This window comes from Polyodon spathula, chromosome 4 (genome assembly GCF_017654505.1).
Source record: "Polyodon spathula isolate WHYD16114869_AA chromosome 4, ASM1765450v1, whole genome shotgun sequence".
Classification (NCBI taxonomy): domain Eukaryota; kingdom Metazoa; phylum Chordata; class Actinopteri; order Acipenseriformes; family Polyodontidae; genus Polyodon; species Polyodon spathula.
This window is the reverse complement of record NC_054537.1, coordinates 93,707,849-93,722,064: the sequence shown is the minus strand read 5'-3', so window position 1 is coordinate 93,722,064 and position 14,216 is coordinate 93,707,849. Positions and strand designations below refer to the sequence as shown.

Below are 14,216 nucleotides of genomic sequence, written 5' to 3'. Positions count from 1 at the left end.
TTCTTGATGTTGCCAACAACCGATAAGCAGCTCGGTTTGAATGTTGCTTCAGTTATTTTAAACGAAACTACTGGTAAGCATTGCATTTTTGAAGCATGCTTTGTTTAATTCACATGCATTTAAAAGCTACAACAACAAGCTGCCAATATCTGCAAGGATGCTCTCCATCATATAAACACATTGCACTAAAAAAAGCTTTCTCGACCGGTGTCTTGAAACGTCACCGGTACAGCCCGCCTCTCTTAAAGGGGAACGCACCGAAAGGCTGATTGCTATAATGCTTTCTTTCTGTTTCCATCGTGGAAGGTGCATTTGCTGCCAATGCCATTACTCTCATAGCCTACTTTTAATGATTTGTTTATTTATTTAGCAAGCCGGTTAATTGATCAGGGCGGTTATGTGACGGTCGGATATGCGACGTTCCATTGTATTTCATTTTGAAATTCTCAGCACAACAGAAATACACAGTATTTATAGATGTCATCACAAGGTTACAAACAACCCTATGATATTAAAAGTTGACAATAGAATTTTCCTTTGGTGAGATGTAGGGGTTTCTTTTAAACAGAAAATAGTTGCTTGACCAAGGTCCAAGGTAGAATACATTTAGAGTAGCATTTAATATTTCTTCTATATATAGTACATAATACAGGGTCAAACCTACAGAAGAAATTCTTAAATGTGTGTTTTTGATTTTTGTATAAATTATTCAACAATGAAAGGATTAATGGTTCAGTGCTCATATAACTTTTACATTACAGAGAGAATTGTCTTTCTTTTTTACTTTCTTAAAACAGCAGTGGTTCACTACATGCAGCATGTCTGACATCTCCAGTTTCTGTCTATAGCAGCGTCTTCTTTGGCTCTGTAGTTTTGTTAAGACTTTCAGCCAGGTAGTCGTCAGATCAGTAAACATTTAAGGGCACTCCACTGATTTCAATGTGATGATTATTTCAAGTTCCATACAATGTTTTACAGCAGTTCTCAAACAAAGATCTTTAGTGGGAGTCATCATCTGGATCCTTATTGTACTGTCTCTACAAAATTAAGGGCGCCACTGAATTTAAAATCTAAACGTGAATTAACAATCTTGTAAATCAGCCAGCTCAGAGATTAAGCTATATGTTTTATTAAACAAACAAAAAAAGAATCTAGCAGTACAGTAATACAAGTTAAAGCAATCTGCAAATAAAAATTTGTATTAAGTGTAGTCAATACTCTTAATAAATGCTGGCCTCCTCAAGATACATACTGTATATTATCAGAAATGTAAATGGCTTGTTATTGTACACAGAGGTCTATGGGTCTGTATTACCAAATTCCTGCAATTCAAAGTAGCAAAGGTAATCGTTTATAACAAAAGGGGCAATATATGTTGCTATTAGCCTTACTTAATCCTTTTAAAGCCCCCTCTCTCCAACAAAATACCCATTATAGTCAGTTAATAACAATTAGTTGCACTATGCTTTACAAATACTCTTTAAAATACATATTTGAAACACCACTTTGTACAAAGAGTATAAGGTATGTGTAACTATATGAGATACTAAGTAATTGAACCAAAAAAAGCATGACTTTTGGGAACCGCTGACCCATTACAGATAACACAACAATAGTGATTAAAAGGATAGCACTGCCAGTTCAAGGTGATCTGTTTATCCATGTGACTGGGGTGGTGTTAGGGATGCTCTTGTAATGATTCCAGTACACGCCACAACACAAAGAGGTTCCTTCTGTCCAATGCAGGTGTGCTGTTACTTGCTCTCCAGGAAGGTGAGGTTTGCCACATGCTGCTCCAGAGATTTCACTCCAAAGCCATTGCCATTCTTTCCACTGAGACAGTCTTCATGAACCGGGGTCTGGAGTGGGGTCTCTCTCCAGCTCTGGGGGGATCCCAAGCTGCTCTGCTCACACTTGTACTGCAAAATCAAGTTTTCAATATAGGAATTTGAAGGACTTGTTAACATCACTTACTGTATACAAATCTGAACCACGTTAGAGGCCCTTCCCACATGACCGAACCTGAGTATGTGTTCTTAAGCACAAGTTACATTCAGTAGACATACAGTAGCACTTACATATTTCATCAGAAATAAATTATTCAGATCTCATGTGTTCCCACTGCGGGCAGCACTACAGATCCTGGAAACATGTTTTTGGTCAGATGTATTTTCTTAACCATTGCTTTAGACCACTAGACAATGCAATCTTCACACATTTCTGTTTTAATTTACACAAACTTGGATTCATAACCCTCTAGTGGCCCTGGTGGTAATTAAATAAACACATGAAATAGAGACAAGTGCAACAGAGTTCAGGCAAACAGCATTCCATCATTAATCTCAATCTCTGTATGTGTGTTGAGTTTCTTCAAGATGTCATTTACTTTTGTTTCTCCAGGTAGCAATTTTTTTTTTTTTTTTTGCACGTGGTATTAAAGTGTCCAGCAATCTTAATAGCTATGCCCTAGTTTTCTCAGTAGGTTCAGTCCTGTAGAGAGTGCGACAGTAATTGATCTATTTTATAGATACCACATCTTTATATAGCTGATCCCTTTAATTGTCTAAGTTGGCAGAAGTTTTTATCATGACTACTGATCACAGCTTTCCTCTCTGGTTGCAAGCTCACAACCTAGTACGATGCAATACACTACAAAGGTCTGAGCTGGACTAGCCATGCCCGGCGATGACAGGCAAGTATCGGCAGTGGGTGTGCTAGTCATTCTGTGGCATATCAAGGTTAATTAAAAACCTAAATGGCTATTTAACTACCATTGTTCATAGAAATAGCAGGAGACAAATATGCTTGATTTTAAAGCATTAACTTATTTTAGAATTCTAGTAGCAGAGTCACGAGTCACTGCTAATGACTGAATCTTACCTTTTTGATTAGCTTATTGCAAAGAGGGAGAATATAGACAACTACTGTCAAGACACTTTTGGTATTCTGAATAGATGAATCCACCTGCAAGAATCAAAATTGCAATCGGTATAAAAAGCTGTCAGATGTGTTCTGCCTAGGATTTAAATTCATATTGTACTTTACATTGCTAACAGAAACTTTTACTTTCTTAAAAAAAAGTGTACACATTATCATAATAATACATCTGAAAATACACAATGCAATCTCAATGGTAAAATAAACTAATTTCAAATGAACGCTCCAAATTCATTCATCGGTCATGCATTACAATGCACCACTTTACAAATGCTTCCATTAGCAGATTCAGCTGCCGTTTTCTTTCCTCTGTGGCTTCTATGGACAGATTACTCAGTCAGTCTCTAGCCCTAAATCCAGTTAGCGTCAAGTATGAGATGGAAGCAAGATCAATAGAAAGTACCAGGGGGCAGTGTTGGTATATAAACGTTATCAAATGAGCTTTCCCAGATATCTAACATCAATCTAATTCACACATCCACAATTGAATTACACTGAATTTATAAAGTAGCCCTTAGTTACAAAGCTGCAGACACATAGACCCACTTCTCATAGCAATCAAGATCATTTGAAAATTAAATGTCAACCCAATTAAAAAATTCACCACCACTAGAAATGGGCTTTTAAATCGTAAGCGTAACTTTATTTAAATGCCGAAGCAACTCATTTTATTAATTTAAATACAGTTACTTGTCATAACGATTGTAATAGTGTGTCCAGCAAAACGCTTTATTTCTCATTACAGTTTTAATAAAGATGAGTCGCTTACATGTGGTGATGTCGTTTCTATGTTTTGCTTGTAATGAAAAATGAAGGACTGGCCTATTTAAAAGCACAGTTGTTTGACAGAATAAATCAATTAAATCAAATAAATTATTAGTTAAATTAAGCATTATAAAATTATATATTCATCATATTAATTATGACGGGATATATATACTACTACGATTATAGTATAATCCTGTATCATATCTATTCTATATATATATATATATATATATATAAAGTGAAGCCATATGAAATAATAATAGCAGTATGATAAGGGTCTGTTTTGATTAGAGGGTGAGAGCATTGATTGTATTATTACAGAAATGTTATGCAGTCTAATTATTCAAAACAGTGCTAAAATCCAAGTCACTAATCTGTCCTACTTGCTGTATGTAAGAGAGAAGAACTAGTTATGTTCATACCAAACTGACTTTATTCCAAGTACAGTATCACGTTGATTCAAATAATCAATATTCTGTCTAAAAAAAATTAATAATTAACATGTTAATAAACTTTAACATCACGAGTCTCAGAATAGCAGCAAAAATAAATAAAATAAAATGCACAGCCTTCTGTAATCTGGCTCAACAAGAGAGCCTTTCTGGGCCCCACCTCCTCCACGCTAGATCCTGCTTCAGTAGAAGCTGAGACACGTGACCAAAAGAATGCTGGACATTGGGAGTTGAATATCCAATGACAATGATGCCATGTGACAAAGGTAGGAAATAATAAAATAGAAGAAAAAAAAAACTGGGAGTAGCTGTTATTTGCAGACACCCGCTTCTTAATATTTGATCTGCACATTTGACAATGTTTAAATGATTAAGCAAAATTAAAAACGTTTGACACTTTACTAACGTTTAAACTCTAAACAATGTACACCCCTATTCCCCACTTGGGGTGCATCGGTGACATGAGTGTACTGGGGGTACAGTTTGTGTTCCCCACTTGGGGTGTATCAGTGACACAGTGTACTGGGAGTATATCCAGCCTATGTCACACTAAATGTATTCAATTGGAATGAAATGTTCTTGAACACAAGATATTGAGGGGATGACAAACAGCGGCAACACATTACTTAAATTAAACTGGCTTCAAATGAAAGCAGTTGAACAAATCACAACAATGATTATGACTTGAAATATAAATTCTAAATATAATTCTAAATATAAATTGATTTTAAAATGGAACTGTAAATGAAACACAGGCACTGACCCTGACCTCCTCTGGGTATACTGAAGCACAGTTAGGCATGGCAGGTCTGATTTGTATTTTCAGTGTTCACACAAGTGCCTTTTTTCAGTCCAGGAAAAATACAAAAATAATCTGAGTTGCTTTTAATAGAGGAGTACCTTGAGGAAAGTCGAATTCTTGCCTTGCACAGGCATTCTCGCTGTTATCTGTAGTTGCTGACACAGGGCCACCAGCTTCTCTGTCTCTGCTGTAAAGATGGCTTTCTCATCATCTCCCAGCTGAAGGACAAGGGTAAACAAATGCGCAAAATGATTAGAATACCAGCTATTTTAAGCAGCAAATCATTTTGTAACTACAAAGTTTCAACAGATATACCAAACACAATCTAAACACATGCACCCTTATAGGCAAATCCCTAGGTGAAGCATCATGTTTACAAGGATGCCCTAGGTGAATCCACTGCAGCACCACATACTGTGTTAGATAACACAATCATTAAAGCATTACTGAAACTAGACAGTGAATACAGATGACCCCCCCCCACACACACTGTGCACTGTAATTTGAAGTGAACCTATGATCAAATTATTTTATTGATAAGGCCAGTTTAAAACAATGTGGCAGTGTTAATGGACGACGACTCTGAACTTGACAGAGATCAACAATGAATACAAAATCTCAAAATGCACAGCCTCCATCTATTTTGTTTGCCACCACAAAGATTTCTTTGCATGATACCAGTACCCTCAAATGACCTAGAGAATCATAGAATGCGGGGTGTGTGTGTGTGTACACATGTATACAAGTCAAAGCAAAGGGTACTGTTACATTTTATTACCAAACAAATGAAACAAGCTACTTAAATGGTTTATTGGAAGCTGCTGAAAAAGCAGCAATGCAGGCACATTTATTAAAACACAGGGATGCTAAAACACCAAATATTATGACTAATGAAGGAATTTAAAATGACAAACAGAAACAGGCTACTGAGGCATTTCAATTTGTATCACCCACACTGCCTATTTTCAGTCTCTGACTCCCTAATACCATTAATTTCTCACTCTTCACATGTTACAAAATACATTTGGCTTAACCAGCCATTAATCCATGTCAAACATTTCTTCAAGGGCTTGAGCTGAACTATATTCACCATTTCTGGCTTGGAAAAATGGAACTAAACAAAAACAAACAAATTTGTCTGGGTTGCGGTTTCAATTTTCATTTATCGTACCTGAGTTGAGAAAGCTTGGAGTGAAGAATATAATTTGAAGCCCTCTTCAGCAAATACCTGTAGAAAACACAAACACATGAACAAGCTTGAACACATCTAGATAATGTATTCAGTGCGTTCTGTACTGTATGTTTGTACTGCAGCCACCTGGCATCCTATGTGGAACAGCGGTATTGAATCACAATGACTTTAGCCCGTACAAACAACCTCAACAAAAAAACAAAGCAGCATTTTGGATTCACAGTGAGAAACGGATGCATCCGTCTGCATTTTGAATGACTAGTCACTCAGTTTTAACCAGGAACATTAAAACTAATAATAATAATAATAATAATAATAATAATAATATTTTGTATAGTACACCAAACAGTTTGACAACCATGGCACTTTTTTGTATTTTTATTTAGCAATTATTTTCCCCCTTATTTTTTCCTCCAGTTTGAAATGTCCAATAATTTTTCTCCTCAGCGGCCGTGCTCTGATCCCACGACTCAGCCAGCTTGTCTTTTACATGCAGGATCTCGAGAGCGGATGTCAGCAACCTATCGATCTTTGGAGGGCAAAGGCCAGCCCTGCTGGTGTTGGTGTTTGTGCTCAGTGGGCACCTGGCCAGCAGGGGTTGCTGTAGTGCAGTGAGGAGTCCCTGCAAACCATGTAGCTGTGCTTTTACTAAATGAGCCACTCAGAGACATCCACGGCACTTTTAACCCTTTATGTCCAACAAACAAAATGCTAACTTTCTCATTTTTCAATGAGGTGCATGGAACATGTTTTAAAATTTACTGACAGGTTGGACGTGGTCCTTCAGAAGCAGCCATCTGTATAAACATTAACATCTTTCCTGGTTTAAAAAAAATAATACCAACGTTTCAGTATGTTTAACATGCCTTTGTTAAGGGAAAGTATGTTTAAAAACAAACATTGGTGGTATTTATAGGCTTTTGATACCCATTTATTTCTCTTTAAATCTAATATCTTTGTGAAGTCATTCACTATATAGCTAATGATGTAACGATCTACTGTTCCTTTCTATTTAAACCTTCAGGCATCATGGTATCTAGTCTACTTCTCCATTTATTTCATTTTATTCTTCTATACTGTACATTATCTTCTTTTTTTAAAAACCACAAACTTAAGTTCATTATTACACTAAGATGCAGTGTTGCTGTTTAGAAAGACACATGATTGTTAGCCCTTTTAATGACGTATTGATTTGTGCTCTTTCTGGAAGTGATGCTCATTGTTTTCAATGATGCCTCTGACAGAGTGTATTATAAATGCTGATAGACTGCTGCAAGACTCCATTTGTACCTCTGTTTGGTGAAATAAATCCTGGGTTGTCTTCAGAAGGCCCTCCCCTCTACAATCAAAAGACAAAAATGTGAGTGTCAGGCGCCTTTTTCATTGCAGTATAGTTGACAGTTATTGAAAATCAATGATGAAAAATACAATACAAACACACATTTAAAAAAGTAGGTGAATTGTTTTTTCATGGTGCATCTTCTAAACCGCTTCAGACTGGAAATCACATTAATCTTGACAACATCCTTAAATTGAGGTGTGAAAACACCAATGTACTGCAAGCTAACACATCTTAAATCTACCCCCACGTGCCTCTCCCTTGAAGCACCCTCCTGCATCTTGTGGAGCCTGTGAGCTGGGCAAAATGGTGGCATGGCGCAATGTTAGATACAGACCCTAATAAAGTGGATATCATCTTCAGTTTAGTTTTTTTTTTCTTTTTTCCCCTAAACGCAGCTATTCCCTCATGAATGCGTTTGTGGCCCCTGTGCTTGAAACTGACAAAAAGGTTGATGGCTGGTAGGCAAGCGTTTTTCTACATTTTTTTTTTTTTTTTAATGAATTTTCCTGAGACGGGTTTACCTGGTGAATAGGTACATGGAGTACGCCATGCTGGACATGCCCTGCCCCTGTCGGACAATCTCGTGCTCCTGGTCCTCCCACTTCTCACTCTCAGAGTCCAGGTCGGAGGTCAGCAGCCGTAACTCCAGACCCACTTTAGCGATAGCTGTCTGCTCCTGAAACAGACACAGCAGCACCAGTTTATACTTGATGTGTTACAAAACGACACGAAGAAATAAAAAACATGTGTGTGTGTGTATGTGTATATATATATATATACACACACACACACACACACACACACACACACACACACACACACAGTACCAGTCAAAAGTTTGAGTACACTTGCTGGAAACTAGGTTTTTTTCATAATTGACCATGTTTTACGTTTTATATATTTCTGTAAATACTTGAAAATGAAAACACATGTTACAATACACAAAACATAAGGAGTATCAAAGCAATGTTCAAGAAAATTGAAAATTGTCTTGAAATCTTGGATTCCTCAAAATTCCCAGAGATGTAGGGCAATAGTGGGTAGCTTTGCTTTGACTCTTCTGTCCAGGCCAGGTCATTAGATTGAGTTGTCCTTCACTTTCCTTCTTTGCCAGATAGTTCTTGCACAACTTTGAGGTGTGTTTCTGGTCATTATCTTGCTGAAGAATGAAGGACTGCCCAACTAGCCGTAATCCTGATGGAATGGCATGCCTCTGAAGTATGCTATGATAGCCATGCTGGTTGAGCTTGCCATGGACTTGATAAAGATCACCAATTCTGTCACCAGCAAAGCAACCCCAGACCATGACACTGCCTCCTCCATGCTTGACAGTGGGAACCACACATGCAGAACTCATGCGCTCACCCTCTCTGCGTCTTACAAAAACTCGGCGGTTGGACCCAAATATTTCAAATTATCACTCATCAGTCTATAAGACCGACTTGCACTCCTCAAACGTCCAGTTTCTGTGTTTTTTGGCCTAGGCAAGTCTCTTCCTCTTATTCTGCACTCTTAATGGTTTCTTTGAAGCAGTTCTTCCAGTTAGTCCAGCTTCACGCAATCTCCTATGAATAGTTGATGTTGAAACATCTGTACTTCTAGTAGCATTTAGCTGAGGGGCAGTTATTCGCCGGTTTCGCAGATTTATGACTCAAATGAACTTGTTTTCTGATTCTGAGGTCACTCTTGGCCTGCCTGACCTTGTTCGGTCCTCATGAGTGCCAGTTTCTTCAAATCGTTTGATGGTCTTGGCCACAGCAGTTACAGACACTTGCAAAGTTCTTGCGATTTGTCTTAAAGATTAACCTTCATTTCTTACAGACTGTCTTTTTTCTTTGCTTAACTGAGTGTATTTTGCCATTTTCTGCTCCCTCACATTCAGGAATGACAAACTTGTGCCTATGCTACCTATATTTATAGTAATCATGGACCCTCACCTGCTAACAATAATTGGTGACAAAAGGTTAATTAGGTAACATGCTAATAAACTCAGAGAACATCTAAGAAAGACACTTTTATTCTTAGGCCAGAGTTCTAACACCGTGTTATACACATTTCAGACTTAACTGACTTGGGCTTCAGACTGAAATCCCCTGGCTTTGGGTGACCATTTCATTGAAATTGACAAGATTTACATTTTCATTTAAAAATTAAATTTTTGAATACAATTCACTTATGATTATCAGCTTATATAAGTGCATGTATCATATAATGAAATATTAAGTGTTTATAGACAAGTTTATACAGTTAAAAGCATAGATAATCATGAAAAACCTGGTTTAAAGCAGGTGTACTCAAACTTTTGACTGGTACTGTGTATATATATATATATATATATATATATATATATATATATATATATATATATATATATATATATATATATATATAAAGAAAGACAGCATACCTCAGAGTCAAGTTTGACTGGTTTTATTGTCTTGAGATTTGCAGAGAGCTTCTAGGAGAAAAAAAGTGTCCTGTTAAAATTTGCACTTTCTGTCGATCAAAGGCGGCATGGCGAAATTAGTTGAGTATAGAACATATTTCAAGTGTTAACCTATTAAATCAATCAATATTTACATACAAACATCTTATCATGTAACAAAGTGTATGTCAATCAGAAGCTTGTGAACTCACTTACCCCTGGTCTAGGCAATGAAAGGTAGGTTCTCTTCTCTCCTGGAAGCAAAAGCAGGATCATTACAGATCTTTACATAAACTGGCAGTTGTATCACCCAGATGGAATTTGGCATAGTGGTCTGTATTGAATATTTGAAAGCTGTGGGTTTACTCTGTGGTTGAACCGTAGCTTTTCAGATCCTTGAAATATACATCACTGAGTCACAACGTGAGAAAGGGACATGTTCTTCCAGTACAGCAACCTGACTTGAAACTACCAGCAAACTGTCTGGGTTACATCATTTATATGAAAGACTTTTTATACTGTTCCAACGTGCTTCTAGAAAGGAATGTGGAAACAAGGTCATCAGTGCCTGTTCCATTGACCTGACCCCTATTAACAGCCTAGCTCTTTCTTAAACAGATCTGATTCTAAAGTCGTATTTTAGATAAGGACTGATGGTCCACATATAAAACAGGAATCAATTGTTTTACTCATTTCTGAATCAATTACAATGTAAGGCATTTTACACCCATATCAGACCACTAGAGCTTACTCTGCATGGTACATGTTTCTTTAAAAAAAAAAAAATCCTTAGTGGTTTGTAATTTTCAGAAGTCTCACCCCGTCCTTTGATTTTCACTTGACCTAGTAAGTAGCTTAAACTCCTGTAGTAAAAAATAACAAAAAAAAAACCCCATAACATTTCTATTGGACAATCATCATATGTCAACATGCTTAGTTTTAGTTTTGGTCCTGGTTTAAATGTATATTGTCCTGGCTGTCAACGTATTTGTCTCAATCCATGTCATTTAATGGGCTTTATTATAGCTACCAAATCGAGGTCTGTATTTTGTAGATGTGTTTCTTAGGTTCACTTTAGTTCAGTCCACACATTCGTCTCGGGAAACTGCCATTGTGACATAATTACATAAGTTTACATTCAAGGTAACATCAGGAGAAAATCAAGGGTTAGGTTTTAAAAAATTATAGATTTTTACTTTGAGTTTGACTTGGACCTCACAGTGTTGGGTTCAGCTTGAAAATGCCAAATAAGAACACAGTCGTCAGGGAAACCTGGATTGCTGTAGCACCTCAGTTTTAAAACTTTTCCTGATCAGTCTCCACACAACAACACTGAGAGGGCTACAGTATGTAAAGACAGATAGGATAGAAAACATGAAAAAAAAACAGCACGATTCGCACCTCGTCGACCTTCAAACAAATCAATGATCTCCCTCAACAGAATGGACATGTCATTCAGCTGCGACTCCCAAGCTTCACAAAACACATCCAGGTTCTCTTTCGCAATTTTGCTTGAAGGGTGCAGGGCTAGTGTCTGTGCAGAAGAAATGATCTGTAGATAAAAAAAATAAAAAAAACTCATAAAAGCCAGAAGGTGGCACTAAGCCCTAAGTAAAACTCTCATTGCAATGAAAGGTTTAAAAAAAAAAAAAAAAAAAAAAAAAAAACACACATACCCCTCAAAAGCATGCTTCATTCTCACAACTTACTGTTGTCCCATCAACTACACTAATTGTTGCACATTTCTTTTTGCATACAGTCACACTGCTTTCTGTTTCAACAGTGGTGGCAACCGATCAGGACTTGCAGCAATATTATGTACCAAGACAATGGAATGGAGGGGGTCACTAGAGCAGCTTTGAGGGCAATCCCTCCAGTGGAATGAGAACTAAAGATTCAGGTTATACATTTTTTTCAAATCAAATCTTTTGAAGATGCACCACGATTGGTGCTAAGAAGTTTTTAGTGCTTTTCATTATGATAGTTTATAACACCCCCTCTCACAGTGTCTTACAATGAACAAACTTGACAATTGAGTATGTTTTACAAGACGCAGGGAGATCTGTCAGGACGAGGCGCTGTTTTAATAAAGACAGGGGTGATGTGTAGCCATCAGATCTACTGAACCATGCCTGCTGTGCAAGTGTCTGGTGCGCTTAACAATCTAGTACAGTAAATTAAACACTTCTCAGAGGCTCCATGAAGTAACCATTAAACTGTTAAAACACACCACCCTGTTTATTCTAGTTGATGATATTTATGTGATATTCAACACTGTTCGGCAAATTAAGATGTTCATTATGTTTGAAATAAACACTTTTTTTATACGTTAGCTTGCCAGGTGAACATTCTTGCTCCATTGGGTGTTCTGAATTCCACTAGACTATTAGTTCTGCAACTGCACTGTTCTTTTTTATTCTCTGGATGTATTTCAGGTCTTTTCAAAAACAACATAAAAGACTGTTTCAGCCAAGTGACTCACACATCAGAAGATTAATTATATTTGTAGTCTTAATATAAACAATAATGCCCCAGGATGTGGGCTTCTGGGGCTTTTCTATGAAATAATAACCTAACGTGCTGCCCATCCTCCAGCAAAATCAATACCAAATGATAATGCTTTCTGTGTTACTGTGCAAAAAAAGATCAAAGGGATCGATGCTTTAGTGACAAGACAGTGTCATTTATTATTAGGACTGGTAATTAACCAGAGCACTGGCCTGTAAAAAGGAAATGGCTTGCAATGCCCTGTGAAAGCTGGGTGCCCAGCGGTTTGAGATCAATTAAAAAGATTCAGATTGATGCACAAACATTTTTCTCAATCTATTAACAGAATAGTCATGTTTTCTGTTTCGATTTCTTTCTCATTAGAGCATGAAAATGTATTGCCGTGTATTACAGCATATTTAGAGCAATATTGTACATTGTACAAGACTAACTCCATCTCAGGGTTCTGCTGACAATGAGACTGCTTTTTTCAATTTAAAAAAAAAAAAAAAAAAAATGGAAGCCTGCTGTTTTACCATTAATCTCATTTCCTGTATTTTCACTTGCATGGTCTGCCAATCTTGAGACAGGTCACAAGCTAATGATACAACACTGGGTCCTGTTAGCAGATCTTCTGGCAGGGTTTGCAAGGTCAGTTCCCAATTGCCACATCAGGCACTTCATTATGTTAGGCTTCTTGACACTGCTGCATTTCTACAAGTCAAAGTCCAAGTCCAAGTCCTAACTGTTTTACACAAACATGTTTTTGCAGTCTACCCCCTGCGATGGCTCGTGGACAAAAGAACAAACTGTTTTTATCTGCCCTGCTCTCTGGTGACTAGGGTTTCACTTGACATGATTATATTCCCACAAAGAATCCTCACACATTCATTTGGATGGACGAAAGGGAACTATTGCAGAATTTGGCATTAAAATAAAATAAAAAAAATAAAAAAATGAAGAAAAACTTCAGCAGCCTCAGCTGATTGCTTTGTATGTTTTATATCTTTACTCATTGCAGAGTACAGTAATTGTGATATTAGTGCAGTAGACCTTGTTTGTTATTATCTTACCTACACATTAAAGATTGTTATTTTTCAAGGGCAGGGAATTAATGAGGACCATACGCAGGAAAATATAGAAGGAGCCCTGTACTAAGATGAAGCGATATAGAATGTATTAATTTATACAAAAATAGATATACTGCAGGCATGGTAATGTTAAGCTTTTAAAACGTACATAGATCCTTTGCTGATAAAGGCTTGTGTGTAAAACTATAGTATGACTGCTGTGAGATATACAGTACTGTGGTATACTGAGACACAGCACACTGGATACTTAGACAAGCAAACAGCTGTAATAACAACAAACTGAAGCTTCTACAGCAATACATGTTTGATGTTTACCTGTGGTCCAATCACTTGAAAGGTGTCTTCTGCATGGATGCAGGTTATCTCCAGGGGCTCTGTTCCTGAAATGTGCCGTAGCAGTCGGCAGGTCTGGAGGAAAAGAAACGCAAAAACAGACTTTTAGAAGCTTATCATGCCAAGATTGTTCTGTTATCATGAAAACTGAGGTCTCTCACCTCAACAAGCTGCTCCTTCTGCTCAGTCAGCTCGCAGGTGTACTTCGCCAGCGCCTCTAAGCTACCCTCCCCGCCAGACACCTTCAGGGCTTTCAGCACAATGTGGTCTGCATGGTACTTCAACAGGTCTGCAGCCAGCTCTGCTGCTGCATTGTGGAGCTAAAGAGAAACAGTGCCGTTACACCAGATACTGGCTCCAGACAAGCCATACCAAATACATCTTGAA

General features: G+C 37.4%; 1 protein-coding gene across 4 annotated transcripts in view; it reads right to left on the bottom strand.

The window, feature by feature from the left end:
• Nucleotides 1–1,037: 1,037 nt before the first annotated feature.
• Nucleotides 1,038–14,216, bottom strand: part of ctnnal1 (catenin (cadherin-associated protein), alpha-like 1) — an 85,649-nt gene continuing 72,470 nt past the window's right edge. For 3 of the 4 annotated variants that reach the window (XM_041249101.1, XM_041249103.1, XM_041249104.1), the window contains 11 exons: nt 13,991–14,149; nt 13,812–13,904; nt 11,320–11,470; nt 10,135–10,172; nt 9,901–9,951; nt 8,015–8,169; nt 7,442–7,490; nt 6,131–6,187; nt 5,058–5,177; nt 2,881–2,964; nt 1,038–1,919 (listed from right to left, as the gene is read on the bottom strand). In XM_041249101.1, the coding sequence (XP_041105035.1) occupies nt 1,755–1,919; nt 2,881–2,964; nt 5,058–5,177; nt 6,131–6,187; nt 7,442–7,490; nt 8,015–8,169; nt 9,901–9,951; nt 10,135–10,172; nt 11,320–11,470; nt 13,812–13,904; nt 13,991–14,149 (1,122 nt within the window). In that variant the 3' untranslated portion in view covers nt 1,038–1,754. The remainder of the gene's footprint in view (nt 1,920–2,880; nt 2,965–5,057; nt 5,178–6,130; nt 6,188–7,441; nt 7,491–8,014; nt 8,170–9,900; nt 9,952–10,134; nt 10,173–11,319; nt 11,471–13,811; nt 13,905–13,990; nt 14,150–14,216) is intronic. The other variant, XM_041249102.1, reaches the window with a different exon arrangement.